The 26,807-nt window shown below is 41.4% G+C and overlaps 1 protein-coding gene across 1 annotated transcript in view; it reads left to right on the top strand.

Moving 5' to 3' along the window:
• CNTNAP5 (contactin associated protein like 5) overlaps window positions 4,265-26,807 on the top strand; it is an 865,036-nt gene continuing 842,493 nt past the window's right edge. The window contains 1 exon segment of the mRNA XM_021075830.1: window positions 4,265-4,744. Within this exon segment, the coding sequence (XP_020931489.1) occupies window positions 4,663-4,744 (82 nt within the window). The 5' untranslated portion in view covers window positions 4,265-4,662.

The following is a 26,807-nucleotide window of genomic DNA, read 5'->3' as shown; positions in this document are numbered from 1 at the left end:
GGCTCAGGGTGCCTCTAATCCCTTTACCCCCAAAGATTCAAAGAACCACTTCATTATGCCAAGGATAAGATTTCCTTCCCAGAGGAAGTAATCTTTGTCAACCTGCAAACTCCTAGAGCACTTATTATCCGATACTTCATCACATGCTAATTTGTATTGCGGACTCAATGTTTACTGTGTTGACATCATATTTTCCCCAATCATTTTTAGCTCCATGAGAATAGGTATTTTTTTTCTCATCCCCTACACCCCACAGATAGAGCATATTACTGGATACAAACTATATAAAGGGGGAAAAAAAAGGAAAAAACTAAAACATTTGAAACAAGAAGAAAGGATGAAAGGAAAATAATTAAATTATATTTCCGTCTCAGATGTTTTGAAGATATGGGTGGCAATAGAAGTCAACCTTCAGCATTTACCACAAACCGGAACATGTGAAGTTGAAATAATCCCAAAGTACTGAAACTCAAAAGAGAATAACCCACAGTGACCAGGGAAGATTCTTAACCTATCCATACCGGTACTTATATGTTGTAGTGATTTTTACCTATTAGCTTTGTAAAGATAAAGAAAATTGAATGGGAGGTTTTCATTTTCAAGTGTCATATGTTTGGGGACCATTAATTCTGTGTGGTACTGAACGTATCACTGTCTGTTTCCTCTTAAGATCATATCTGTGAAATAGAGATGACCAAACATAACTTCCATGCATTTCACAGGAGGATTACAAAATTACTGATTTAAACAACTTGTCAAATATTCAAAAGTCAAGATTCCAGTTGATGAATGATTACTTCCTTTCTGCTCTGTTGAGGGGGAAGAAGTGGGGAACATTTAAGGGAAAATTAAAGGGACAGAAAAACCCAGTCCTGCCACTGCATTCCTTTTTCTCAAGATTTCAGATATGTTCATCTTGAGAAGATGCTAGGATTTATCATTTTAAAATGTAGACACGTGAGGATTTCAATTATCCATTTCTCCCCATTCCCCATTAGCAACCAATGTGCTCTATCTGTGCAGAATGTTTAACCCTCATCAAAACAAAGTGCTCTGCAGGCATGACTTAGTCTATATCAAGCAACACGGAGGAAAGGGGGGATGATTCAACTTCCAATCCACCATTCAAAAGGTGGATTTATCAGACTAAAAGGTTTACAAAAGAATTTCAATAGGTAAATATCAATCTGGTTGCCAACAGTGTTAATAGTGATTAATATTCTACAGCTAATAAAAACTTGCTGGCAAAATGCCCCCAGAAGATGGCATTGTTTACACTCTTGTCGAAGAGGAACAGCTGTTTACCCCCGCTACATTTAGAGCTGCTGCATTCTTCCTGAAATGTTAACAAATCTTAGACAAATGTCTGCTGTTTAAAGCTCAAATGTGCTCTGAGAACAGGTGTGTTTTAGAGAGAGAAAAAAGCTACAACTGTAAATAGGATTTTAAATTAGGTGCAATTTATATACTATACACTAAGTCTGCATATGGACAACTAAATGTAGAGTTTCAATATTTACTAATAACTGGAAGATCAGTCACAGTTTGGGGGCCTTATGTAAAAAAATTCTCCTGATTGCTTTTCTTTATAAATTCCAAGCACATTTTACTGATATAGATAGATTCAAGATATTTTGAATGAAGCTACTGTTTTCCATAATTTTTGAGATATTTAACTTAACATTTTTTTTGGAGAGCTAGAGAAGGTAAGATGGTTTAGTGGAACATTAAGCTAACTGAACAAAGACCTGTGTTCTCTGGCTATCATTTTCCATTTGTAAAAAGAGAGGTCTTGAAGTATTGATAAGGATGTGGAGCTGGTGGAAATCTTACTGCTGGGGTAGTGGGGGAGGTATGAAATGGTAAGATCATTTTATAGAGCAAGTGGCAATACCTCCTAAAGCTGAAGATAAGCATTTCCTATGTCCAGAATTTCTACTCCTAACTAAATAGCTGAGAAAAACTAGGAGACAGGTACAAGATTGTAAAGTTTATATTGAAACTATAAATAATCTCTAGATTCATAAACAGATTAATGAATGAAAAAATTAATGAAAAATTGGGCATGTTCATAAGACAAAATATTATACAGCAGCTAGAATGAAATAATTATGACTATCTGTATCCAAATGCATAAATATAGCATATGTATATATGTACATTTTTAATTTATGCATTATATGTAGAGAGAATGTTGAGTAAATTGAAAGCATTTTCTGTATCCAGATGCATAAATTTAAAAATATGTAAAAAAGTGTGTATGTACATAAATTAAAACATACTTATATACATGTTTTAATATGTTATATATTATTATATAGAATGTTGAGTAAATTACAAAAAATAAAAAAGTATGATGCCATTTATATATTGGTTAAAGACAAAGCCATACTACATATATTTTTAAGGATGTAAATATGTTTGGTAAAAGGATCAACATAATGAACAGGAATGGAAAAGAAGTGTTTATATCTAGGTATGGTGGGGCATGAATGGGCTCAGGCAAGAATGCAAAAGGGACTTAGAATATATTTTCAATATTTTATTTATTTTAAAAATGTTTAAATGTTAAAGAACATACACATCTGGATAATGGTTCATAGTTTTTCTAGACTCTCTAGTATGATTAAATTAGCCACATAGATGTTTTTAAACCTGGGATTCTCAAAAGCCAGAGGTTGGGAGGCACCTCCAAAGGGCTCTCAGTAGTAGGAGAAGGCCAGCCCAAGCCCAGACCCAGCTGCTCAACTTGGAAACCCAGCCCTCTCCTCATTCAGGCCTCTGCCCAAAAGGCAGCTTCTTGGATCACCTCCAGCAGGGATAGATTTTGATTTAGTATCTCCTGGCCACCGCCTTGCTCCCACAACTATAGCCTGTGCTGGAGAAGTATTCTGGTTGTTCAATTAGTAACTAACACAGTTATTTTCAGTTAGAAGCTTAGCATTTACTTACAAGTGAGAGGACTCCAGAATTATTTTCCCTCTAATAAAATAAGGGTGTCACTAATCGAGTTCTCATTCAATTATATTAATATTCCAATGATGTGAGTCCAGCTCTAACCAAAACCACAAGGTTAACCTCAGGATCACGCAGAAGCTCCTTGAATCCCAGCTCAACCTGCTGTAGCTGTGCAGCTGACAGCTGAGGACCAAGGGTTGTCAGGAATCTATACTGTAAAATAAGCCTGCATATTTGTAACTGTTGAGTGACATGGGGGTGGGGGGACATCAACTTACAACTTCCTCTGAAGTGACTCTATCCCTAACTTGATTATAACCTTCACATGGAAATCATCATGGCTCCACATTTTGTTAAGGTTTGACAGCCTTCTGACAGCTTCCAATAAAAACAAAATAAGTTGATTTATGGAAAAGCAGGAGAATCCCCAGATGTAAACCAGAAGCCAAAGACAGAGCCAGCATTTCTGAGAGAGCCTCTCTAGAAAGAAACCAAAAAAAAAAAAAAAAAAAGAAAAAGAAAAGAAAGAAAAAAAAAACAAAAAAAAAAAAAAACATACTTATTAAAATTTAAATCCTTCCAGAGGAGCCTTCAGATCTTGAGTCTTATCAACCAACTAAGACCCCCCCACCCTGACTCTCATCATTACCACACCCAATCTGTCTCTCCCCCTCTCTCCGAAGCAGGAACCTCCTGGGCTCTGGAACGGAAAACACTGAACACCTTACAGTACTTGCCCAAAGCTACGTGTCAACAGCGAAGAGGGAGACGCAGACGTAGTCCGCGGTGGAAGGATGAGCCATGGGAGCTGGGTGCGGGGTCAGGACACGGTTCAGTCGAAAGATCAGAAATCCCAGTATTACCAATACCCGCCAGCCTTCCAGCCTAGCGAACAGACACTAGGGAAATTCACTCGCATAATTCAATAGATCAAGTCTTCCCTCTCCTAAAGAAAAAAAAAAAAAAAAAAAAAAAACCATCTCGTTGCCAAGCTTTCCATGGGAAATTCCCTCTTGCCAAGGCGTTCTGGCTTCCAACTCCCTTTAGTATCCCCTTGGCGTCGTTCTTCGAAAACCAGGTTTAAATTGCAGTGCCTTTATGCATCCCCCACGTGGGGGCGGGGAGGCAGGGAAAGCCTGGGAGACGGAGGCAGAGACGGAGGCGTGCGCTCCCTCCCTCCCCGGGCCCCTCCAGGTAGCCGGCGCGCACCGCTGCGGGCGGCCCGGGTGGAACCCGCCGGAGCGGGGCGAAGACCCGCCCAGGCCGCTCTTATAGGAGAGCGCGGGGCGGGCCTGGCCGGGGGCGGCGCCGCGCGCCTGACTCGCCTATAAGGAGCTGTCCGCCGCCCGGGTGCTGATTCCAGCTCTAGCAGCCGACGAGGCGCGTTCGGCCATCCTCTGAGCTGGGCGCCTGCTGTTGCGTCGGGTTTGGATTTGCACCTTTAAGGCGGGGGGACGAAGAGGAGGAAACGGGTGCAGCCGGCGGCAGTTGTGGGGACAGTAGCTCCATCCTCAGCTCCAGAGAAGCCCCCGCTACGGTTTCGATAGAGCCTTTGGGCACGGGATGGAGTGAAGCCGCGAGTGCCTCTCCAAGGGGGGTGGGAGGGGGTCAGACGGTGCAGAGGAGAAAGAGAGAGAACGAAGAAGCCGCGGCTGGCGCCTGCGAATTTGGGATTCGATTGGGAGGTACCTCTTACTCGGGGAAATGGATTCTGGACCACGGCTGACCAGCGTTTTCACTTTGCTCTTCTCCGGTTTGTGGCATTTAGGATTAACAGCGGCAAATTGTGAGTACCAGGAGCTTGGGGGCGGGTAGGTGAGGTGGAAAACGCTGGCGTTTGGAAAGATACCCAACTGTCCAAGCGTGTTCAATTGTGTCTGCTCTGAGTAGGGGGGGAAGGGGGAAAAAATGCTGATTGGTGTGTTTCTATCACTCTAGCCATCCCAAAAGTTAGCAGAGCTCGAAGGACCCAGCAGAAGAAGCCAGCCCCGCTGGATTCCCTGCCCTTCTCTGGGAATCGCAAAGTTCAGGGGAGAAGGGAAGGTTCTCTTTCCTCAGCCTCCCGCCAGCTCCGCGTTCTCTGCCTGCCTGGTCTCAGCCAGGGCTTTTCCCCTGAAGGGCCCCTGGTTCAGATCGTCTGCACTGGGGGCTAAGCTTCCAGAACAGAGATGCTCTCAGCCACTGCACTGGGTGACAGAGGCTCATTTCTGAATGCGGCTGCCTTGCTCGGATTTGCAGCATGCCCAGAGCCTCGCAATTCATGGCTTTCAGCTTTCCCTAGGCAGAGGCTCTGGTTGGGGTATCCTGCAACCAACGGTCATGGGTTTAATGGGATTGGGAGTTAGGGCCTAAGAGTCATGGCCCGATGTAGTCAAACCACAAGATCAATGGCTGCCCCTGTTATAGGAGGAAGCGCTTTGATGCACACTCCACCCCCAAAATCTTTGTGCCAAAGAACACATAATGAGTATGCACTCAGTGTACACTCTGCCGTCCAAGCTCTAACCTCGGCAAGTGCAGGGCATTTAATTTAATAGGCAGGAAGGCTGGACACCTGGGGATCCACCACCTGCACAGTGTATTTAAAGAACCCACTTTGTCAAACTTGAATAAATCGCTGAAGCCATCAGAGGTTCAAGCTCAATTGCTCAGCTACCTCTCTAGGCAGAGAAAGGGAAGTTTTTCCAGCTCTGGAAACTCCTAAATGAGAAAGAATGCAATTAAGCCATCTGTGTTGTTTCCAGAGATGGTTTATCAAGGTTCCTCAAGTTTCTGGGTTTGCTTCCTTATCTGCTAATCCCACCATGAACCTCAGAAATATCTGACCATATTGGAACAGTTTTGCTACTTTTGTTTTTTGTTTTTTTGTTTTGTTTTGTTTTTTTGCAATCTGAAGTATCACTGCTAGAGAAAGGTAGAAAGACTTCTTACAAAGTATGAGTTTCTCTACTTCATTCCTTACCCCCTTAGGTCCAAGAGGACCTTAAGAAAGAGATACTCAACCCAGGGTTATATCTTAAAAGAAGACACCTAGACAAATATTGTTTACTGAGAATGGTCCAAAGCTGAGCTAGTGTTTCTATCTATGATCAGAAGTTTTGGAGATCCAGAATCTGTAGTTAGTGGAAATGCACTATAAAGATTTTATTAAAGTTTATATTCTAGAGGAGTGCTGAAGTGGTCAGCTTTTTAAAAGAGAGGAGCCAAAGGGCCTTAGTTAAGAAATTATTTAAGAAATAAGTAGGGACAGGGTGGAATCTGATATGTATTTCCTCCTCCCCCTCCACATCCTCCTGCTCCTCCTCTGCCTTTTTTCTTTTTTTAAGTAAAATTGTTCCCATGGTGCTTTGGAACATCGTCTTAGTGGTTCAGTAAGAGGAAGTTAGGCATAGTGCTTAGTTTCTCTGCCTTCTAGAACACTAGAGGTCAGTATTGTCCTAATGATGCAAAGGTGTGGCCAGGAAATAGCTATTTTTCCTTTAGCAAATTTACCTATCTGGAAATAGTGAATACTTTGAGGATCCACGAAGGAGGGATAAGGAATAAGAGTGAAATAAAAACTCTATAGGAATATGGTCTGGGCTTCTTTATGTAACACTTTTCCTTATGAACAAAGGAAAAAAAATTACAGAATAGCATTTTCTGTAAATTAGTTAAATTATAGCTAATGTTATACCTGAGCTCATAAAGGCTAAATGGTATGAGTTTAAGGCTTATGCTTATCATTAATTATGCAGCAATAAAGCTAATTCTGAACATTTAAAATAAAACTTTGTGACCATGAACTCTAGTGTTTCATCAGTGACAGTTTAATTTCCCTATTTTCAATCAGCATTTCAATCGAATGCACACTGCTGGCTAAATATTTTGGGGTCGGTGTTCTTAAAGAATAATGTTAAATGTTTTCATTTTGCCAAAAATATGTATTAACTCAGTGAACAATGGAATAGCAACAAAAAATTACTTCTTAACTCAGTCCAGGTGAACTTCCAAATCTCTAAGAAAAAGAAAAAATAGCATTCTTCAATTCTTCCAGACTTCTATTGTCTACATACTTAATCCATTAGGATAGGGCTTTGGTTTACTATTTATCTACAGTCCATTGACATTTATATGCTTATATTGAGGCAGATAAATCGCCTTTCAAATAGTTTGTGTAAGTATATATATAATTTGGAGGATTTCCCCCAAGACTATTATTTCTACATTTTGAAAAAAATGTTTCAAGTCATTTGTGGCAGTAGCCTTAGAAATGGATTAATTACCCAAGATGCTTTATGATATACCTTTGAACTTTGTTCGAGTAAAAACAACTTTTGTTTCTGTTCCTCTAATAATAATTTGTTGTTGTTATTGCTGTGTGTAGGATGTGTGTAGGGAGAGAAGGGAGATGGTTTAATTTTCTCCTAATCTGACCAAAACATAGGCATTTAACTAAAAGGAGGACATGAATGCTTACCCAGTTATAGATTTGATAAGTTTCTAATTAAACAAAATTAAAATAAAGTCAGGTTAGAAGGCCAGCTACAGTATAGATAATATGAATCTGTACAGAGAACGTAATTACCGACCAGTAATAAAAACTCTGGAAATTCCCCCATTTCAGATTTTCAGGATATTAAATAGCTACAACACTTCCTTTGGGTTTACCCTGAGGGAATTAGTTAATTTCAAAAGTAGATGTGATAGGCCAGTGTTAAATGAAAAACCATTTTACATATAATATCAGCTCCTCTGACACAAGAAGAAGCGATGTGACTTGAAAGTTGGTTAAAGTGAAACCAGGAGTTTGAAATCCTAGGAGTTCTAGCCCTGGTTACACTACACTAAGATGCCAAATGCCCATCAGATGAGGCATCATCGTTTCCGTGCTCACGGTTCGGGTGTAAAACAACAGTAGAGATGTGTATCTACTCCCCAATTGAACAATGGCTCAAAACAGAGGAGATTCTTCAAATAGTAGGTATGTTGATAGACCACTTCATGGGGACAACTTGCATTCAGAAGATAAGAGGAACCCATGGAACACTTACAGGGTCACTGTTCATTTTATTTTGCAATAATTGGATGGTACATGATTATGAATAGCCTTACATCTGACCAGCTGGTCACTTTGGATGATCTCTAAGCTTATCATCTCTTTGTTCCTAGATATTACATTTTCATAGATAACAGCCTTGAGGGAAAAGTCAAAACCTCTGTACCCCTTTCATTACAGGCAAAACTTTACTTAAAATACAGGACCTTGTCAATCGTGTTCCTAAAGATCTTCAAATAAAGAGATGCACTGTACTGTGAGTTTGAAATGTATGCACAAACCCAGGCAATAAGTAATGTTATAAATAAAGATCAGACTATTTTCATCAGGAAAGAGTTCATAGAATACTTTTGGTGGCATTTAGTCATCAAAAGTGAAGGAAGCACTACCTTGCTCATTTGGAAGAATCCTAAAGATTTCCCCCTGGTTGAATGAGCTTGTCTTTGACAATCTCTATGAACTCTCTTTTCTTTCTCTTCTCATAGTCCCCATCTCCGAATCAGATTCATATTTCCACGACGGGAAAATGTAGAAAACTAGACTAGCAATTTTCACACCGGAGTAGAGAATTATTAGAAAATTATTTTATATAAGAATAATCTTACTCCCACTTCTTATTCTCATTCTAATGAATAACTGTCCTCTGAAATGCAATTTTTCTTCTTCTTCCCTGTTCGTCTTGCCTTCTCTTTCTTTAGTGGGACCCAGTTTTCTTTTACTAGATTGCTTTACTTTGCAGCGCCTATTTGTTACAAAACAAATGAATATGATATCATTTGAAATGTTCCTAAAATCTTTAGTTGGTGAACCAAAGCCCTTAATTGTATATGCCAAACTCTGCTGAAGTACAGCCAAAATATACCAAGCTAACTGTCCTTTTCATAGAGGACAGTGGGGAGAGGGTCTAGTTACCTCAAGAGCCAGACTGCAAGAGTCATTCACTCACTAAGGCTTCATTTTGAATCTTCAGTGTGCTCATTTGGAGCCTAATGACATTTTTTAATTCATAAGGGAAGCTGTCTTCATTGATCCAAATTCTGACACTTTCTCGCCAATGTCCTTGTAAAGATAACTGACTTATCCTAATGATTTTGGTGTTTTGGTGTGTTAGGAATTTGGAGCAAATGATTATTAAGGTCCTACCTAGTCTCTCTCTCTCTCTCTCTTTTTTTTTTTTTTTTTGCTTTTTAGGGCTGCACCCATGGCATATGGAGGTTTCAAGGCTAGCAGTCAAATCAGAGCTACAGCTACCAACCTATGCCATAGCCACAACAATGTGAGATTCGAGCCAAGTCTGCAACCTACGCCACAGTTCACGGCAATGCCGGATTCTTAACCCACTGAGCAAGGCTAGGGATCGAACCCACAACCTCATGGTTCCTAGTCAGATTCATTTCTGCTGTACCATGACGGGAACTCTTCAATGTATTTTTATCTTTAATTGCTGATGTTGCCTACTGGTCTTTCTGTTTGGATACTTCTGGGGTTATTGTGCTCAAAATTGTTATGCAATTATATTTGGAATAACAACATAATAGAATTTTAATTCTTACTAACTGCTATGTACTTTATATCCCTCACTTCATGTGCTGTGTCCACATAATTTGGCAAGGCAGCACAGCTAGGTAGACTTTATTTAATATGGTTTACAGATGAGTAAATTTAAGGTTAATAGAAGTTAATAATTTCCCCAGGATCATAAAGCTAGGCAGTGAAACAATCCAGATCTGGACCTATATCTATCTATCTCCAAAGATCAGACTCTTTGCAAGATATGAAATTAATTCCCATGCATTCTGATGAGATCTGTGTGTGAGCATTTGTGGAATCTCTGTGGTTCCTCTCTGCAGCTCTACCCACAGTACAGAGCATGGAGGCTGTCATTTCTACCAGAGCCAACTCCTGGGTTATACCCTAAAAAGACAACCAAACAATTGGAATCTAGATTCAATGCATGATGCCAGCATCACAAGGCTGAAGATAGAAACCCTCATATCTAGATGAGCACCAGATGTTTGTTTTTCTTTTATAGGTTTTGATTTAAAACTTGCTAGGGAAAGGGCATAGCCTTGATGAAGACTTGTGACCACACACACACACACACAAATAACAAATCTTAAAATGTTCTTCTGGTGGTATCATGTGTTGTAAGTCTGTGGACTTACAGACCAAACATGTTAATTACATAGCAGGTTGGATCTTCCTTTCCCAGCACAGGGCTGGTCCTGTAGGGGATCTGCCTATGACTCTAAATTTTATCTCACCCACACCTCCCATATACCCCAATTTCCAGTTTATGGAACTCCACATGCCACAAACAAATGCTACTGTCTCACGTCTCTGCATTTATTTGCATATGCTGTCTACTTGGTCTAGAATGCCCTTTTGCATTTTTTGTCTTCTGTCACTTTCTGCCTCTCCACCCCCAGACACCTTCTCTAGGCTGGATCCACTGTCCTTGGATATTACTACTCTATTTCCATAGCACTTGTAGTCTTGTCTCCCAGACTAGATAAGAATTTTCCACAATATCATATTTTATTTGAATTTCTATAGTCAGTACCTTAAACATTGGGCAGATGAATGGATGAGTAAATAAATGAATAAGCTCCAATTTAAAATGTCCATTTCTAAACTAAGATCCTTCTATGGTCCAGTTGTTAAGAGTCTTTTGAAATGTATTTGTTTTATTGGCTTTTTTCCAAGCTAACAGGTATTACTTATTCCAGTTTGGGAAATGCTAAGAAGATGTTAGCATGAGCAGTGCTTAAGTGAAAGAGCACTTCGAGTGCTTGATTGGATATGGGGCTGAGGAATGAGGCCGAGGAATGAGGCCCTGCGCGCGCGCGTGCGCGCGCGCGCGCGCACACACACACACACACACACACACACACCCGGCTGCAGATTCCCAGGAGTTCACTGCTGACATGGTCCTATTTCTGTGTTAAATGCTATTTGTTCCTAAAAGAGAAAGCCTCTCCATTCATTTGACCTCAGTCTCAAGTTTGAGCTAATTTTATTAACTTGCTTTTGCAAGTTTAATGAGTGTTTCCTATATAGTCTGAAAGTACACAGATATATTATGCTGTAAAAATCCTTTTTCATAGCCCAGCATTCAGGATAAAGAGGAAAAGTTTGGCTTCTATTTAATGGGGTTTTAATAGTAAATCACTGGACAGATTGTATGTAATTGCAAATCTACAACACTGATAACATTATCCTGAGTCGCTGATGCTATCTTCTTAATCTGTGGTTGGGAGAAGATGTAGGAGTCTGTATGTGTTACTCATTTGAAAAATGTGTTGAAGAAATGAGTCCCAACAAGAGGTTCTCTCAAAGTCAAGTTTTTCTGTGAAACTGGAGATTATAAGATTAAGTCCATGATTTCAAGGCATTTTGAACCTGGGAAACCATAAAAATAAATCTTTAATCTTAGCTCAAAGTGATAATGGCTATAACAAAGGTAAGCTCAGGGTATGGTGTAAGGCACAGGTAGGCATCTCAGAGAGGCTGGAGCATCAAGGTGGGTTCTGCTCTCTGAAGGAAACAGAATGTAAGCTAAGACTCACAGTCAGACTTCACCAGCTAGGGAATGGAGGGGAGGTTACTCCAGGCTTTCTGTGTGAAGGTGTGAGGGTGGGGTATGTCCCAGTGACCACTTGTGGGAGTGGCTTATAGACATAGGGATAGAGGAAGAATCTAGACAAGCAGGTAGGCCTGGGAATCTCTGATTTTTACAGTTAGGACTATGGAGAGACCTTGAAGGATTTTGTCCATGTAATTAGAGAAGACATAATAGATTTTTGTGAAGGATAGATCCAAATGGGCAAAGAGTAGTAGTAAAAACAAACAAACAAAAAACACCATTGAAGAGATCATGTCAGTAACTCAGACAATAATTAGTAAGAAAGGAATGAAGTTTCAAAATCTGCAAAGGTCATGAAGAATCAGAAAGAAAGTCAAGGCAAAGTCAGTTCAAAACAAAGGCATCTCCAAGCTAGAAAACTCACAGAAGGCCTGGATTTGTGGTTTAAATGTATTCTATACCTGCTCCCATTGTTTTTGACAAATGAGAGCTATAGATGCTGGGAAAGGTGCTCTGTGCTCTGAAATGAAGTTCTTCTCTGGGAATACCAAACAACCACATTCTCAGTGCAATATATATCATATTTGCATGACACCACGCAGCACACGCTCTATGTATCCATCATCCTGATGCATCTTGGAGTCTGTAAATTATGCTGCTTTTTTGTCAGCAGAGTGAGAACTAGTCATTAAGGTACAATTAAAGCTCAACATGCCTATTCCCTTTCCCCCCACCCCCAGCAGTGGGGGTAAACCAGGGATCATTACTCCTATCAGTGCCGGCTCCAGAGAAAGAGAAACAGGGAAGCTGGGGGTGCCACGGTGATTTGCCATCATTGGTCATCACTTTGCTGGCAGAAATTCCACATCTCTACATTTCTAATTGCTTTTGTGCATATTCCTGGGGGTTGATTAATGCCATCTGTTCCCTGGATCAGCTGAATTGATTGAGTCTTAAAGGATGACAATACCAATGTTGAAGATAGAAAACGAAGGAAAATGCCCAAACACCACCTCTTGGTGTATGTTATTTTTAACCCTACCCACCTTTGGAAGCAGATATATCCTTCTGAAGACAATCCAAGGCAAACAGCAATCTAAAGAGATCTGCCTCACAGACATGCTTGTAGGTGTTAGTCTAGGCTACTGTTTGCTGAATATATACGTTCAGTTCCCTCCCCCCTCCCTCCTTCCTCCTCCTTCCTGATTTTCCTTCCTCTCTTCCCCGCTCCTTCTCCCTGTCATGTGGCCATGTATTTTGAGTATTACCATTGGCGTTTCCCTGATTACATTAAGATGGGAGAGGATGAGAGAAGAGCATCTGCTGGATTTGGGTGCTGCCTCGCTAAAGTGTGTGGGCACAGTCACCAAATGGGAAGCCTCCCATCCAGGCCTATGCTGAGGGCAGTCCTGACAGAGACCTGCCACCCACTCTACTTGGGAAAGCCCACGGGATCCTGCACCCGCATCCATCTGTCCCCACGCAATTCTCCTGCTAACACTGTTAGTCCCTGAATCTGCAGATCTGAGAAAAAGCTTTTCAATTCATGCAGATAAACCTTAAGACAGACACAGAGCTCACTGGGAAAGAAAATCCATCACTTCTATGTGGAATCTAAAATATGGCACAAATGGGAGTTCTCGTTGTGGCTCAGCAGTTAATGAACCTGACTAGTATCCATGAGGACTCGGGTTTGATCCCTGGCCTTGCTCAGTGGGTTAAGGATCCGATGTTGCCCTGAGTTGTAGTGTAGGTCACGGATGCAGCTAGAATCTGGCATTGCCATGGCTGTGGTGTAGGCCGGCAGCTATAGCTCTAATTTGACCCCTAGCCTGGGAACCTCGGTAGGCCCCGAAAGACTAAAGTAAAAAAATAAAATTCAGCACAAATGAACCTCTCTAATAAACAGAAACAGATTCACAGACATAGAGAACAGACTTGTGGTTGGCAAAGAGAAGGGAGAGGGAGTGGGATGGATGAGGAGTTTGGGCTTAGTAGATGCAAACTACTCCATTTAAGAAATGAGGTCATGCTATACAATGCAGGGAACTATATCCAGTCTCTTGGGATAGACTATGATGGAAGATAATATAAGAAAAGGAATATGCATATAAGCAGGACTTTGTCATTTTGCTATATAGCAGAAATTGCCACAATGCTGTAAATCAACTGTAATTTTTTTAAAGTTTAAAAAATCTTATATTAAAAATTAAAAATAAAATGTTTTTTAAAAAGGAATATAAATGTGTGTGAACTCTGTCTGACAGAGACTCAGACCCTTTCCAGAAGAAGAGTTTCTAGAAGAGATACTGACAAGTTTCTGAGTGCTGGGAGGAGAATGTTCTGAGCTGGAGAAGGACAAGGTAGGGGAATGTTCAGGATGTCCCAGACGAATGCTACCAACTTCCTGATTCTGCCCAGGCTGACCTCCCTATCAAAGGCTTAAAGGACAGCAGGTGGGCCACAGGGAGGTGACAAAGGACAGTAGAAGGGCACAACTTCCCATACCTCTGGGTTGATTGAACTCTCAATCCATGAGTATTTCTTATGGATGCTAACATGGACATTGTGGAGTCAGTATAAATATAACATGAGTTACTCTGTACAAAATACACATGATGTGGAATTCGGTAATTCCACTTGTTACTAAACGAATAATGAACCTCAACAAGGATCTAAAATCCATTACAGTAGCCATCAGGGGCAGAAACAAGTGTATTTCCATTCTCAAGCACGGATGAAAGGGCTCACTCTCCCTTCCTCAGAGAGTTGAGTGGTTGCCACAGCAAGTAGAAACTTGTTCTCATTTTTGTTCTCAAGTCAGAGGACCGTGGACAGAATGGGTCTCTATCTGACGTTGACATGTGACTGTCCCAATTCCTCACTTGATTCCTGGTCTCTGTCAAGGTGCGATTGAGGTGTGATCCTCATTTCTAGGTTTTGGCCAGGGAAACTACTTACTGAACACCTCACAAAGGAAGCAGAGCAAAGAGCTTCACCTAGCGAGTAAGGAGCACATCCCCTCCAAAAAACCCTGGCAGAAGATGTTGGCTTTAGAGGGGAAGCAGCCTTGAACAGACCTTGAGAAAAAAAATCGGTGAGCCTGAACAGGAGGATGTGTAGTGTTCCCAGAATTCCAGGCTCCCCCTTTGCACAACAGTCTGGCAGATGGAAGTTAAATCTGCAGGATCAGAGAGCCGAGTTTTCCTTTGTAGGGCTGAAGCTGCTTTTGGTGTTACCTAGTACAAGTGCTCTTTTGTCCTTGTTAAGATTGGGTTATAATCAGGTGCTTGTACAATGCTTGATGAATTATAAATCCTAGTCCACCTTCAAGTGCATCTTCATTCATTCATTCGTTCCAAAATACTTATGAAGAGTTTCCACCCTGGTACAGTGGGTTAAAAATCAGGTCTCTGCAGAGGTGCTGGATCAATCCCCAGCTCCGGTGCAGTGGGAGAAAGGATCCAGCATTGCTGCAGCTGGAGGGTAGGTCATAGCTGTGGCTTGGATTCAGTCCCTGTCCTGGGAATTTCCATATGCCTCGGGTGCAGCCCTAAAATTTAAAAAAACAAAAAACAAAACAAAACTTACCGTGCATTTACTTCTCTGCACATTCATGAAAGCCTACTGGTCATTGAAACTCAGTTGATGAGGGAGAAATTTGGACTGCTGTCCATGTAGCCCAGAAACAACAACAAAAGAAAACAGTATTATCTTCAAATCAAAGCCACAGCCCTGTGGCCCTCTAGTCTTGCACCTCTGTCCTCTTCTTGTGTCTTTTCTCTATGCTTCTTTATCTTCATGTTTCTTCCCTCTTCACACTAATCCACCTTCTTTCTAACACTCTTTCCTCTCTTCCTTCTTTTCTCCTCCCTCCCTTCTCCACGTTCTTCTCCTGTTCCCTTCCTGTTTCTTCTCCATTTCTCTCTCTCGTTTTATCTCCCTTCCTTCACTCTGTCTGTTTCAGTGAACATTTCCTAAGTGACTTTTGTTTTATGGCCAAAGCTAACGCTTTTCAAACTTTCCGGTTGGGAAGTGTTGCTTGCTGGGATGGGGATGGGGGCGGGGAAGAGTGCATGGGAACCCAGGAGAGTCCAAGAGCTCAGCATCAAGTGGCTGCTGATGCATGTAATTTCTTGAATTGTCTCAAACACTCTGACAAATCTGCATTCTGCTCCATATTGTATCCAGGTGTGTATTAACAAGAAAAATATTTCCCCACAATCTCTGTTTAAAAATTGATGAGCAAAATTGATTCACTTAACCCCCTGGAAAGGGGCCCCAAACGCCAAGCCAAAGATTTTTAGTTCTTTCTCCCTATTTATGCCTTCTAGGATCTCTGAGTGAATGAGAACAACTTTCCTGTCTCTCCTCTCATCTCAGAATGTGTGTCAAATGTGACTGGTCTGAGAGCTGTAGATTATGATTGATCAATAATGGGGGGTGGAAAGGGCTTATCAATTCACAGGAGGAAAGGAAACCTATTAGCCTACTTGGTGAACAGAAAGGAGTTTTTATGAGGGGCTGTAGGTGAGACGTCCACTTGGCCTCACTCTGAGCCTATGCCTCACCTCCACGCCACCACCCTCCGCCCCCTCAGTCACCTGGTAAGGCAGTCACCTGACCATGTGCTGCTACATCCACGGAGTTGACCTCTGAATAAATGAGCTCTGCCACATTGCAGGAATGGGGTCAATGAGAGCAGATTTTTTTTTTTTATTGGAAACAGGTTGAGCTCACAGGGTATTAAAAGAGAGATTAATGCCTCTCATTCTACAACAATTAGGAACCTTTTGACACTGTCCCAAGAAATGAGACCAGGAGATTGGAATATTAGAACACTGGAGATGAGAGATAAGCGATGTGTTTCTTCCTTGGCAGGGCTTCCAAACATACACCTCATGCCAGGAGTGGTACCTGGTTGGTCCATTCTATTCCTCAACACAGTCTGATGCAGTAGTGTTCCCACACCCTGTTCTGTTTTTGTTTTTGGCCATACCACAGGATGTGGAAGTTCCTGGGCCAGGGATAGAATCTTAGGTATAGCTGTGACCTACACCACAGCTGTGGCAACTCTGGATCCTTAACCTACTGCCCTGGGCCAGGATTGAACCTGTGCCTCAGCAGCAACACTAGCAGCTGCAGAGACAACATCAGATCCTTAACCCACTGTACCACATGGGAACGCCATGCTCCCCATGCTGCAGTGGGGATGTGCTGGCGTGTGGTTAGGGAGTGTACCCTAGATCACAGGTAGTGACACTAGGATTATAACCCACATCCCCTAACTCCCGAGTCTGTACTCATTTACACTCTACCTACCATTTCCTTGAACCCAAAGCTGAGGCTGACCTATTCTTGAACTTGATATCTTGCAGACCCCATCCTTCTCTCTGATCCAGGGTAAGGAAAGCCTTATCAGTCTAGACCTCCAGATTCCTCCCCTGTGTGCAAGTCACCTTATTCTAAACTTGCAGGTAGGGCTTCCTCCATATCCAGAGGTACCAGTGGTAAAGAGTTCCTATGGGTCTGGCAGATTGTAAAAGTTGCTTGTCTGACCTGGTAAAGCTTGTGCCACTGAAGCTTTGTGCTTCTCACTAGCGGCCTTGTGGATTTCACCTTCATTGCCCCCCTGGAAGAGCATCAGTTCCTATTTCCTGCTCCCTAGACACCTTCCTTGCTAAGTGCAGTATGTTCGGCCCTACATCTTAACTGCACCACTCCTAGCTTTTGCTAAATGGATGTTGTGTTGTTTTGTTGTTGTTTTTAAAGTTGATGCTAATAAGAAAACCACTGTCTGATACTTAGATCCCAGGTTCTAATAAAGCAAGTACTGGATAGTATTCATATCTGTTTCTGTCTTCGGGCTGCAGACTTTACCCCATAGCCAGTCCCTAACCTCACTTCCTCCCATGGGAATGGATGGGAGGAAGGATTTGTACCAGTTCAGCCCAATACATTATTCTTCACCGCAGGCCAGGTCCCGTGTGGAGCACCTGCTCTGCTGGCCTCAGGGAGTCTGCTTGACACAGAAGAACCGCCCCATGCATCCAGCTTCCTTTTATCTCCCGCTGCATGAAATGCCAGGCTGGGGAATCTGCTTTAGTCTCCAGCTCCCCTGCTTTTGTCCTTTCGACCTGGGCTGTTGTGTGGCTTGGTTGTGGGGCCTGTGTGTCTCCTCTGTCTTCTTTTCTCCCTTGTTTTCTTGTCTCAGTGTAGCTTCCTGCTCAGGTGTAGAAAGGCTGAGTGATCTGTTTGAGCGTCAGCATCCCCACAGTTTTGCTTCTCTTCCTCCATCTGCAGCTGCTCCCAGGAAAGGGCATGGAGGAGTTCCCTGGTACATGGTATTCAATTAGTGTGTCCTGGCCATAGGCTCATAGGCATGAAGTTGACAATAAAATATTCCAAGCACTAATTGATAACTATTAGCAGTCCAGATTATCATACAAGGGAAGGTCTTTCCTAGAGACCTTTATAACACATTTGAAAATATAAGATTACATACCTAAAATAACATTTTTAATTTTAAGATTTATGTTAAGTGAACCATGGTGGCTCAGAGGTTTAAGGATCTGGTGTTGTTATTGCAGCAGCCAAGGTCACTGCTGTGGTGTGGGTTTCATCCCTAGCCCAGGAACTTGTACATACCAAGGGCACAGTGAAAGAAAAAGAGAAAGAAGGAAAGAGAGAAAGAAAGAAAGAAAGAAAGAAAGAAAGAAAGAAAGAAAGAAAGAAAGAAAGAAAGAGAGAGAGAGAGAGAGAGAGAGAGAGAAGAGAGAGAGAGAGAGAGAGAGAGAAAGAAAGAAAGAAAGAAAGAAAGAAAGAAAGAAAGGAAGAAAGAAAGAAAGAAAGAAAGAGGGAGGGAGGGAAGGAAGGAAGGAAAAAGAAAAGAAAAAAGAAAAGAAAAGAAAAAGAAAAAAAGGAAAAGAACCTTGAAATAGTCACACCGAGGCAATCAATATGTGCTATGTTCTAGCTCTCCAAATGAAGGAGGGTTTCAAGTGATAAGAACTTAACTATTTAAACTTATTTTAGGAAGAGAAGGTTTTGGTTTCCACAGTGAAATCTTACATAGAATTTCAGTCTGTAAAATAGATCACATAGGCGGCTGCTTTGGAGGAAATGGGGACAGTGGGGGACACTCAACCTACTGCTCTCTGATGCTTCCTGGAAGGACCAGGTGAAGACCTCAGCCTTACCTTCAATGGTAGGAATCCCAAAGTTCATAATTAAGTGCAAAAGTGATTAGGCACATAAAGGTTTTAAGGGAAAGCGGGGTGGTGGCCTCATGGTGGCCAACATTTAGCTGATGTGCAGCAGCAGCAGCAGCAGCAGCAGTGAGGCCACCCTCGTGCTCACCACCTGCCTCTGTTTGCATCAGCCAAAGAGCTGCTGTTGAGGTTATTAAGTATTTTAAATATTACCTCTGCCAAGGTGCCTATTTTTAAAAATCTGTTTTTCCTTGTTTCTATTTTATGTACGTCTCAGGGCAGGATGATCGCATTGGCACTTACTGATTTGAAAAGAAGAAGTTTTTTAAACAATGGTCTGCTTGTGTTGATCTTTTTAATGTCAATAGCCATGTTTATGTTAAATAAAAATGATCATCTGAAAGTCATTGAATTACCCATCTCCTTCCCACAAATTCCCTTTTGATCTTTTCAAAAGAAGGGATTTCCTGTGAGCCCTAAGGTGAATGACACAATAACTATTTGATAAAGTGAATTAGTACAGATGTGTCAGTGAAACCTAAGTATGAACAGTGTGCCTGGGATAAGGGACAGTAGAGACACAAACAGCTGGCATACAGGTTCCTGCTCCTTCCGTAATCTCATGCCTCTATCTCCTAACTTTTATGAGGGAAAAAGGCCTCTGGCCTCCATCACTGAAGCCCTCTCAGTGGCCCCTAATGCTAATGACTTTGAAGAGACGTAGCACAAGACCGTAGATGAAATAAAGTTGTCGCCCTTCTGGATTCAGTCTTGGTTTCTGCTTGTGGTTGGAGTGTCAGATGTCATCACCTGCTTGCACGCTTGCTTAGTGTTCTGTTCATTAGAAAGTCACCTTGCATTTAAATCTACAACGTAATCACATATGCATGAACTCCTCAATGCTCTTGCTCTGCTTTCTTAATAGAATTTAATAGCATAGATAATTTATGATAATATATATACATACACACATATATACATGTACACAGTCACACACACACATACACACACACACACACACATAAGACATTTGAGATATTATTAGTTTTTTTCCATGATTAATATACCAAGTAGAATTTTACATGTGTATGCATGCTACATGAACTGCTTGTTCTGGAAAAAGTCAAAATTTATTATCCCCCAAGGTCAATATTGACTTGGGTGTCACCTTTGTGAATATTTACCTCTCAAGATAATGAATTGAAATGGGCATTTGGATGGAAATTAATATCTATTTATTTTCTTCAATCGAATGCGTTTGGCCGTAAGGATGGATAAATGCTCTCGGGAGGTGTGCAGACGTGCTGGTTGTGGCGGCCCTGTTTCAGGTGGTGGTTTAGTAAGTGTCCTTTGCATTCTGATTTACTGTTTTTTTTTTTTTCTTTTAAATAGTTCTTTTACATGATTCTTTTACCTAATGGACAGAATGCAAAACTTCAGAACTATTCAGCTTGACATTTCAGTAACATAATCAGGAGATAATGATACTTGAGCATATGGATAATAAGTATATATGAGATTAATGAGCACCATGGCCTTGGAGTTTATTTAGGAAAAGATGCTGTTACCTGAGAAATGCAAAGCTCCTTCAACAGTGATAGAATTGAACAAAGAATACAGGAAGAGGCATAAAATTACAAAGTGTTTCCTTTGGTTTTGTGGGATTGATTTGTTGTTTTGAAAAATCCCTTATGATGTGTCTTGTGTTTTGGAAACATTGATATGTATGTCTGTTGCGCCTTGTGTGGGGGGGGTACGTGTGTATTTGTACAGTGCTCATGTCTTTATTAATAAAAGTCAGTGCCTCACACAACAAATTCAGACATCTTTCAGTATATCAAACCCACTTGAAATTCTTTCTAAAATTGTGACTCTACAGTAGAGATAGTTCCTGTTGTTCTTTCATTACTATTTTATCAATTTGGGGTATATATATATATATATATATTCTAGCTTAAAAAGAAGTTGTAAGATATTTAAATGAAATATAATTGTGACAGGTGCTGTGTGTTGTTATGTATGATTGCTAGATGGAGGTCCCATTGTGACTCATTAGGTTAAGAAGCCAACATAGTGTCCCTGAGGATGCAGGTTCAATCCCTGGCCTCAATCAGTGGGTTGGGGATCCAGCATTGCTGCAGGCTGTAGCATAGGTTGAAGATGTGGCTTGAATCCGGTGTTGCCTTGGTCGTGGTTTATGTCAGAAGCTGCAGCTGGTTCAACCCCTAGCCCAAGAACTTCCATATGCTGCAGGTACAGCCTAAAAAAATAATAACACATGCTATATATATGTAGTTTTCCCATACCTGTACCCACACACATTGCTTTCTTGGTTTTGTCCTTTATATAAAGACAGATTAGTTTGGATGTCATGTCAGCAAATCTTTTCTAGCTTTTAACGTTCTAATAAAAGACCTGGACTTACGAAAGCATATCTAATTAAGCACCAATCATGGATTATTTGTTGAGGAATAAATCACAGTGCAAATTCATTAGTAAAGTTAATCTGAGAAACATCTGAGCAAGTGAAATAAAATCAATTCAAAGGGAGAATGCATAACTCTATTGATGCTCTCACCCTTGTTGATATGTTGTTTGGGGTGAAGATTTCTATGTTTTCTGTGTAAATATCAATTTTTGTTGGAAAAATTTGACTTGGGTCGATTTGATTTGAGTTCCTATAGCAAAGTATTTTGTGGCTTCATTGAGGAAATGATGTCATTTTATTTGGGGGAAAGAAAACTACCTCACTTGACAGCCAATGAAAGTCTCATTTACATACCTGCCAACTCTCATCCCACATTAGAAACCAAGCCAAGACTTTTTTGTGCTGGAAAGGTATGATTCCTAGAAGAAGCTAAGAATTTGTCTGTATTTACATGTGCATATGCACACGTATGTCTTCACTGCCAATTACTTCAGCTGGTGCTTCTCTCTTAAAATGGATTAAACAGAATTCCCGTTGTGGCTCAGCAGAAATGAATCTGACTAGCATCCATGAGGATGCAGGTTCAATCCCTGGCCTTGCTCAGTGGGTTAAAAATCGGGCATTGCCGTGAACTGTGGTGTAGGTCGCAGACGCAGTTCAGATCTGGCATTGCAGTGGCTGTGTCATAGGCCAGCAGCTGTAGCTCCGATTTGACTCCTAGTCTGGGAACCTTCATGTGCCGTGAGCGTGGCCTAAAATAAAAATAAAAATAAATAAATAAAATAGATTAAACTTGGCATAAAGTGATTTTGGGAACACTTGGCAATATCTGGAGCTTTTGGGAGGGTGGGCGGTCACATCTGGGGCTGATTTTATATCAGGTGGGTAGAAATTAGAGATGTTAGTTAGCACCCAGAGATGCCCATGAACGCACCCCCATGGATAACTGTCTAGTCCACAGTGTCAAGACAGGATTGAAAAACCCTATCTAAAGATCTGTCATTTATGGATTCTCATGTGTTAATTGAAAAAAATCAATGCCTCACACACACACACACACACACACACACAACTTCCTTCTAACTTCTAGTCCTATAGAAAAATATTTAGAAGAAGAAACCTGGTTCTGAGTTTGCCATCGACTGGCTGTTTGACTTGTGTTCATCATTCCATATTTTTTACCCAAATAAGGGCAATGACATCGCTCTATTTGCTCTTGTGAATAAGAAATGAGATAAGATGTGTCTTTGGAGAAATTGTACACATTTTAAACAATTTTATTAGAGTATAGTTGAGTTAAATGTTGTGTTAGTTTCAGGTGTACAGCAAAGTGAATCAGTTAGACATATACATCATGTCAGAGTTTTTCCCATATAGGTTATTATTGAGTAGATTTCCCTGTGCTCTAAAGTAGGTCCTTGTTGATTATCTATTTTATATACACTACTGTGTATTTATTAACCCAATCTCCTAATTTATCCCCCATTTCCTCTATTTTTAATATATCGATATTTATTTCAACTTTTATTATTCAGAGCAGTGATGTTCTGGCTGTTCTGTGCCCCCAAGACCTTAGACAAAGGAGTCTAATGAGGTGGGCACAGTGTGAAAGGTTCTGAGGGCATGTGACCTGGATTGAGGGTAGCAAATGTAAACGTCACACTACTTCTCCGTGTTTCTGGTTACCTGTGGTCCACTCTCAGTCTCATCTTGACAATCATCTGGTCAGGCCACCTTTGTGGCCATGAAAGAGCTCATTTTTTTTTCTTCCCATAGTCCCCCCAGCATACATATCCATGTGAGGAACCTTGGGATGAAACCAAAGCTCCCAAAGAGGCAAGTGCTTCTGAGGTGACACTGTGGCTCAGGAAAGGCCATGAACCAATCTGTAGAGATGACATTTTCTACCTCCTTTAGCAGCTCAATATCACTTAGATAAGGGTCTTGGCTTCACTTGATTACCGGTTCCAATCTATTCTTCAAGTTGTAAAATCGATTGTAGCAGAAATCTCATCTTTCATCTTGTTTTTCAATGGAAATGGGATGGTTGGGCCTTGGTCTCTAGTGAATTTCTGCTTTTTGAAAAAGGCAGGTTATAAAAGCTGAGGAATTGGGAAAGGGGCCACTGAAGTCCTGTGGTCCAGCCATCACCTGCAAAACCCATGGCAACCTTCACATACACTCAGAGCCTTCTGGTTAGCTGGCTACTCCTCCCCACTTTTCATAAGCACAGGGATGTGGCTTCTCTGGACAGCTCGATCTCCTCTGCCAAAATTATAATGATGAGGGCATCCTTTCTTCCAGGGTGCATAAGTCTGCCTCCAACCACTCCCCTTAGCTCTGCTCACTGGAAATTCCCAAACCAAGGCTTCCCTCTCTTCATTGGGACTTTTCTGCAAACAGCTGAGGACAGCAATGCCTTGGCCTTCAGCAATCTCTTGGCCTTCTTATCTCTCTTTTCCTTTTTTTTCCCTATAATATGGTTCCTTCTCCTAAGTCTTCCTACCATCATCTTCCCTCGTTTTGTACACAGTCTACTTTGTCAAGACAGATTTAAGATATAATGCCCAGAACAGAATGATAATTCTCTCAGATTGTCCTTACTGACAGTGGACGGTGGCACAGTGTGAGGGCCATAAGGAATCCTGGGTGGCAGAGGAGATTCAGGAAAGTTTTGCAGCAACATAGACCCCTAAGTTTCAGGTGAATCAAGCTGGAAGTCACCAAAGAGCTGTACTGTTTAAAGGCCATTAGTGTCTCTTCTTTCTCTCCCTCACTGTTTTCACTTAATTAGCCCACAGCTGATATAAATGGTTCTCACTTTGCTCAAGGATATCTCACAAAATTTTATCTTGGTGGTTTCTCCTAAATTAAGTGAACATGAACTTTCACCTTCTCTCTACCTACACAGATCCCGTTCTGGCCCTCTCTTCTCTTGTCTTAATTACTATCGCTTTCCTCTAAGCCCTTAAAGCCTGTGCAATATAAATTATATCTTTAAGTTCTTAATTACATACTGCCTTTTACTGGCCTCTGTTTCTCTTTCCATTTGGAATTTGTCCAATTACAATTCAAATGGAGGAATTACAGTTTACACAGTCTCTGTTATTAGTAATATGACAGTAATAGAAGTTCCCACTGTGGACCACTCACTGTGTACCCGACCTTGTCATCCACACGCAGGACCACTGATCTGTTCCACAACCCTATGTTGTTAATATTGCTTAAGAAAGTGAGGTTTTGAGAGGCAAAGTAACTTGCCCAAGTCCATATACATGCTAAGTGGTGGGCTTGAAACCAACCTTTGTTTCTGATTCCGAAGCATGATGTTCTTTCCACTGAGGAGGGGATTGCAGACCTGGGCAAGAAGCTGGTCTCCTTACATTTTCTGCCTGTAAGCATTTTGGTGATTGGAGAAAATCACATCATTTCACTGTATTTTTTGGAATACCAGTTCCAAACTAGGAACTGACTTTATCTTTGGTGAAGAAGCACGTTCACCTTCTGAATGGGAACCATAGTGAAAGACAGCATCCTGCCAGCCTGGGGTTCCACCTCTCCAAGGCTTCCTTGTAGACATGATGGTTTATATTGGCCCCTAGTCAGTACTTCCATTCTGTGCTTTATAATTTTTTTTTTATAAAGTCATTGATTGCTCTTATCTCCTCAACTGTTGTTGGGTGATGGGTGCTATGAAATGACCCTGGCATGTTTGGGGACTTCTATCACTCTGGTGACTGCGGCTCCAAACCCAAGCTTTTCAAATGTAGTTTTACTACCATTGGCACTACAAAAGGAAGCAGTGATAATGAGGAAACACACACACAGGTGCACACACATATATTTAAAAAAAGTCCATTCTCCGGGAGCACCAATTTCATTCAAAGGTTCAGAAATTTACATTAGTTTAAACTTAAGGAAAGTACAGATAGATTCTAGAGTTGAATATCAAATCTCATGGAATGTTCAAATGAAACAAGAAATTTCAAACATGATTATGGCTTCAACTGTGAACCCAGAAGTTTACCGTCAATGGGTTCATTCTTTGAGTTAGGGACTCCTTAGGGAAAAAACAGAACTTTGCAAAGAGTCACCCTGAGTCACTTTCCACGGGCCTACAGAAACCTTCCAGCTTGGCCTCCCATGGAAAATGTTTTTCTCCAAATATTGTGTTCTTTGGCTTTCTTTTTGGTTTTTGTTTGTTTGTTCATTTGTTTTCCTTTCTCCCTTAAATCAGAGTTACCAGATCACATTCAACACAGAATGATGTTAGAGAGCTGTATGTCTTATCTCTTAGCACCCTCTGATGAAAAAGCACTGAGTGGGTGTAGATAACATTAATACTCACTTTCTTTTATTCTCATACCATCTTTTAGCCTTATCTCCCCTGCTGGTTTTGTGTGTTGGCAAAGAATGTGGAATAAAGTGATACTGACAGAAGTTCCATTCCTCTGCCTGTACTCTCTGCCCATCCTGGTTTTTCACACTAAGTCCTACCTGGGCTCTGCATTAGGACACTTAAGGATGTAAACTCTGCATTTAGGAAGTGCACCCACATAATGTACACGTAGTGCTGTGTAGGTGTGTGCATCTGGGTATTTTTCTTGGTTAAGGACTTATATTTCACTTGATTTCCAGAACACCCAGAAAAAATTTCCAAATGACCCAGAAAAGATGAAGCGGGAAAGACACCGTGACCTTCATTACCCTACAGATCCTCGGGGAGCGGGGAGGCAGAGGTCTTCTAGATGCCAGCGATGGTGATGTTATCAGTGTGTGAGAGCTCTGTGTTCTTTCTCAGCTGTGAGCTCTGGCACTAGGGGCAGGGAGTGGTAAAAAGAGCCCCTCAGAGTGGAAAGGCCTTATAGAATATAAAAGACAAGGACGGGGGAGGGAAACTTTGCAGATTTCACAAAGTTGCCAGTGGCCAAATGTGCTCCTTGCAAACAAGCTGGAATTAATATGGATGAACAGTTTTGCTACAAAGAATAGAGATTTAAAAAAAAAAATTATTCAGAGCCTGTCCTTTATCCTTTCTGACCCCTCCCCTGCCATCCCTCTATAAAAGAGAAAGAGACGGAACAGCTTAATACCTAGAATCTGCAGGTCTCTGAATATCACCTGAGAACAGCTGTCCCCCACTGGGAAACCACTGAACCTTAATCATTTTCCATTGCGTTAGAGGAGCAATGGTGGAGGTATCCATTTTTTCCTTCAAATGTCAGAAGCCCACAGCAATTAGCTAATCACACTGCTTCGAGGTCAAGTTACAGGGTGAGGCACATTTTATGCAAAAAGACAATTGGGTTGCTAATACTAAGGGGATTTTCTACAGAGGAGATGAGAAAGGATGTCACTTAAGCAAAGGCTCCACTAGAAGTGCCTTGAAGTCCCATGAGTAATCCTGGGCCCTGAGCAGAAGAAGCCAGGAAGTGAGGGCAAGGCTGGGCTGAGGTGGCCACAAACACACATTTTTTATTAGGTGAATACTGGAGCAGCCTTAAGAGGTCCAATGTAAGCAATTTTTTTGACACCAAAATCTCAAAAATCCCTAGTACAGAGCTTGAGAGGGTAGCTCATTCATGT

This window comes from Sus scrofa, chromosome 15 (assembly GCF_000003025.6).
Source record: "Sus scrofa isolate TJ Tabasco breed Duroc chromosome 15, Sscrofa11.1, whole genome shotgun sequence".
Lineage (NCBI taxonomy): Eukaryota > Metazoa > Chordata > Mammalia > Artiodactyla > Suidae > Sus > Sus scrofa.
Note: the sequence above shows the minus strand (reverse complement) of the source record. Positions and strands in the feature narration are given on the sequence as shown.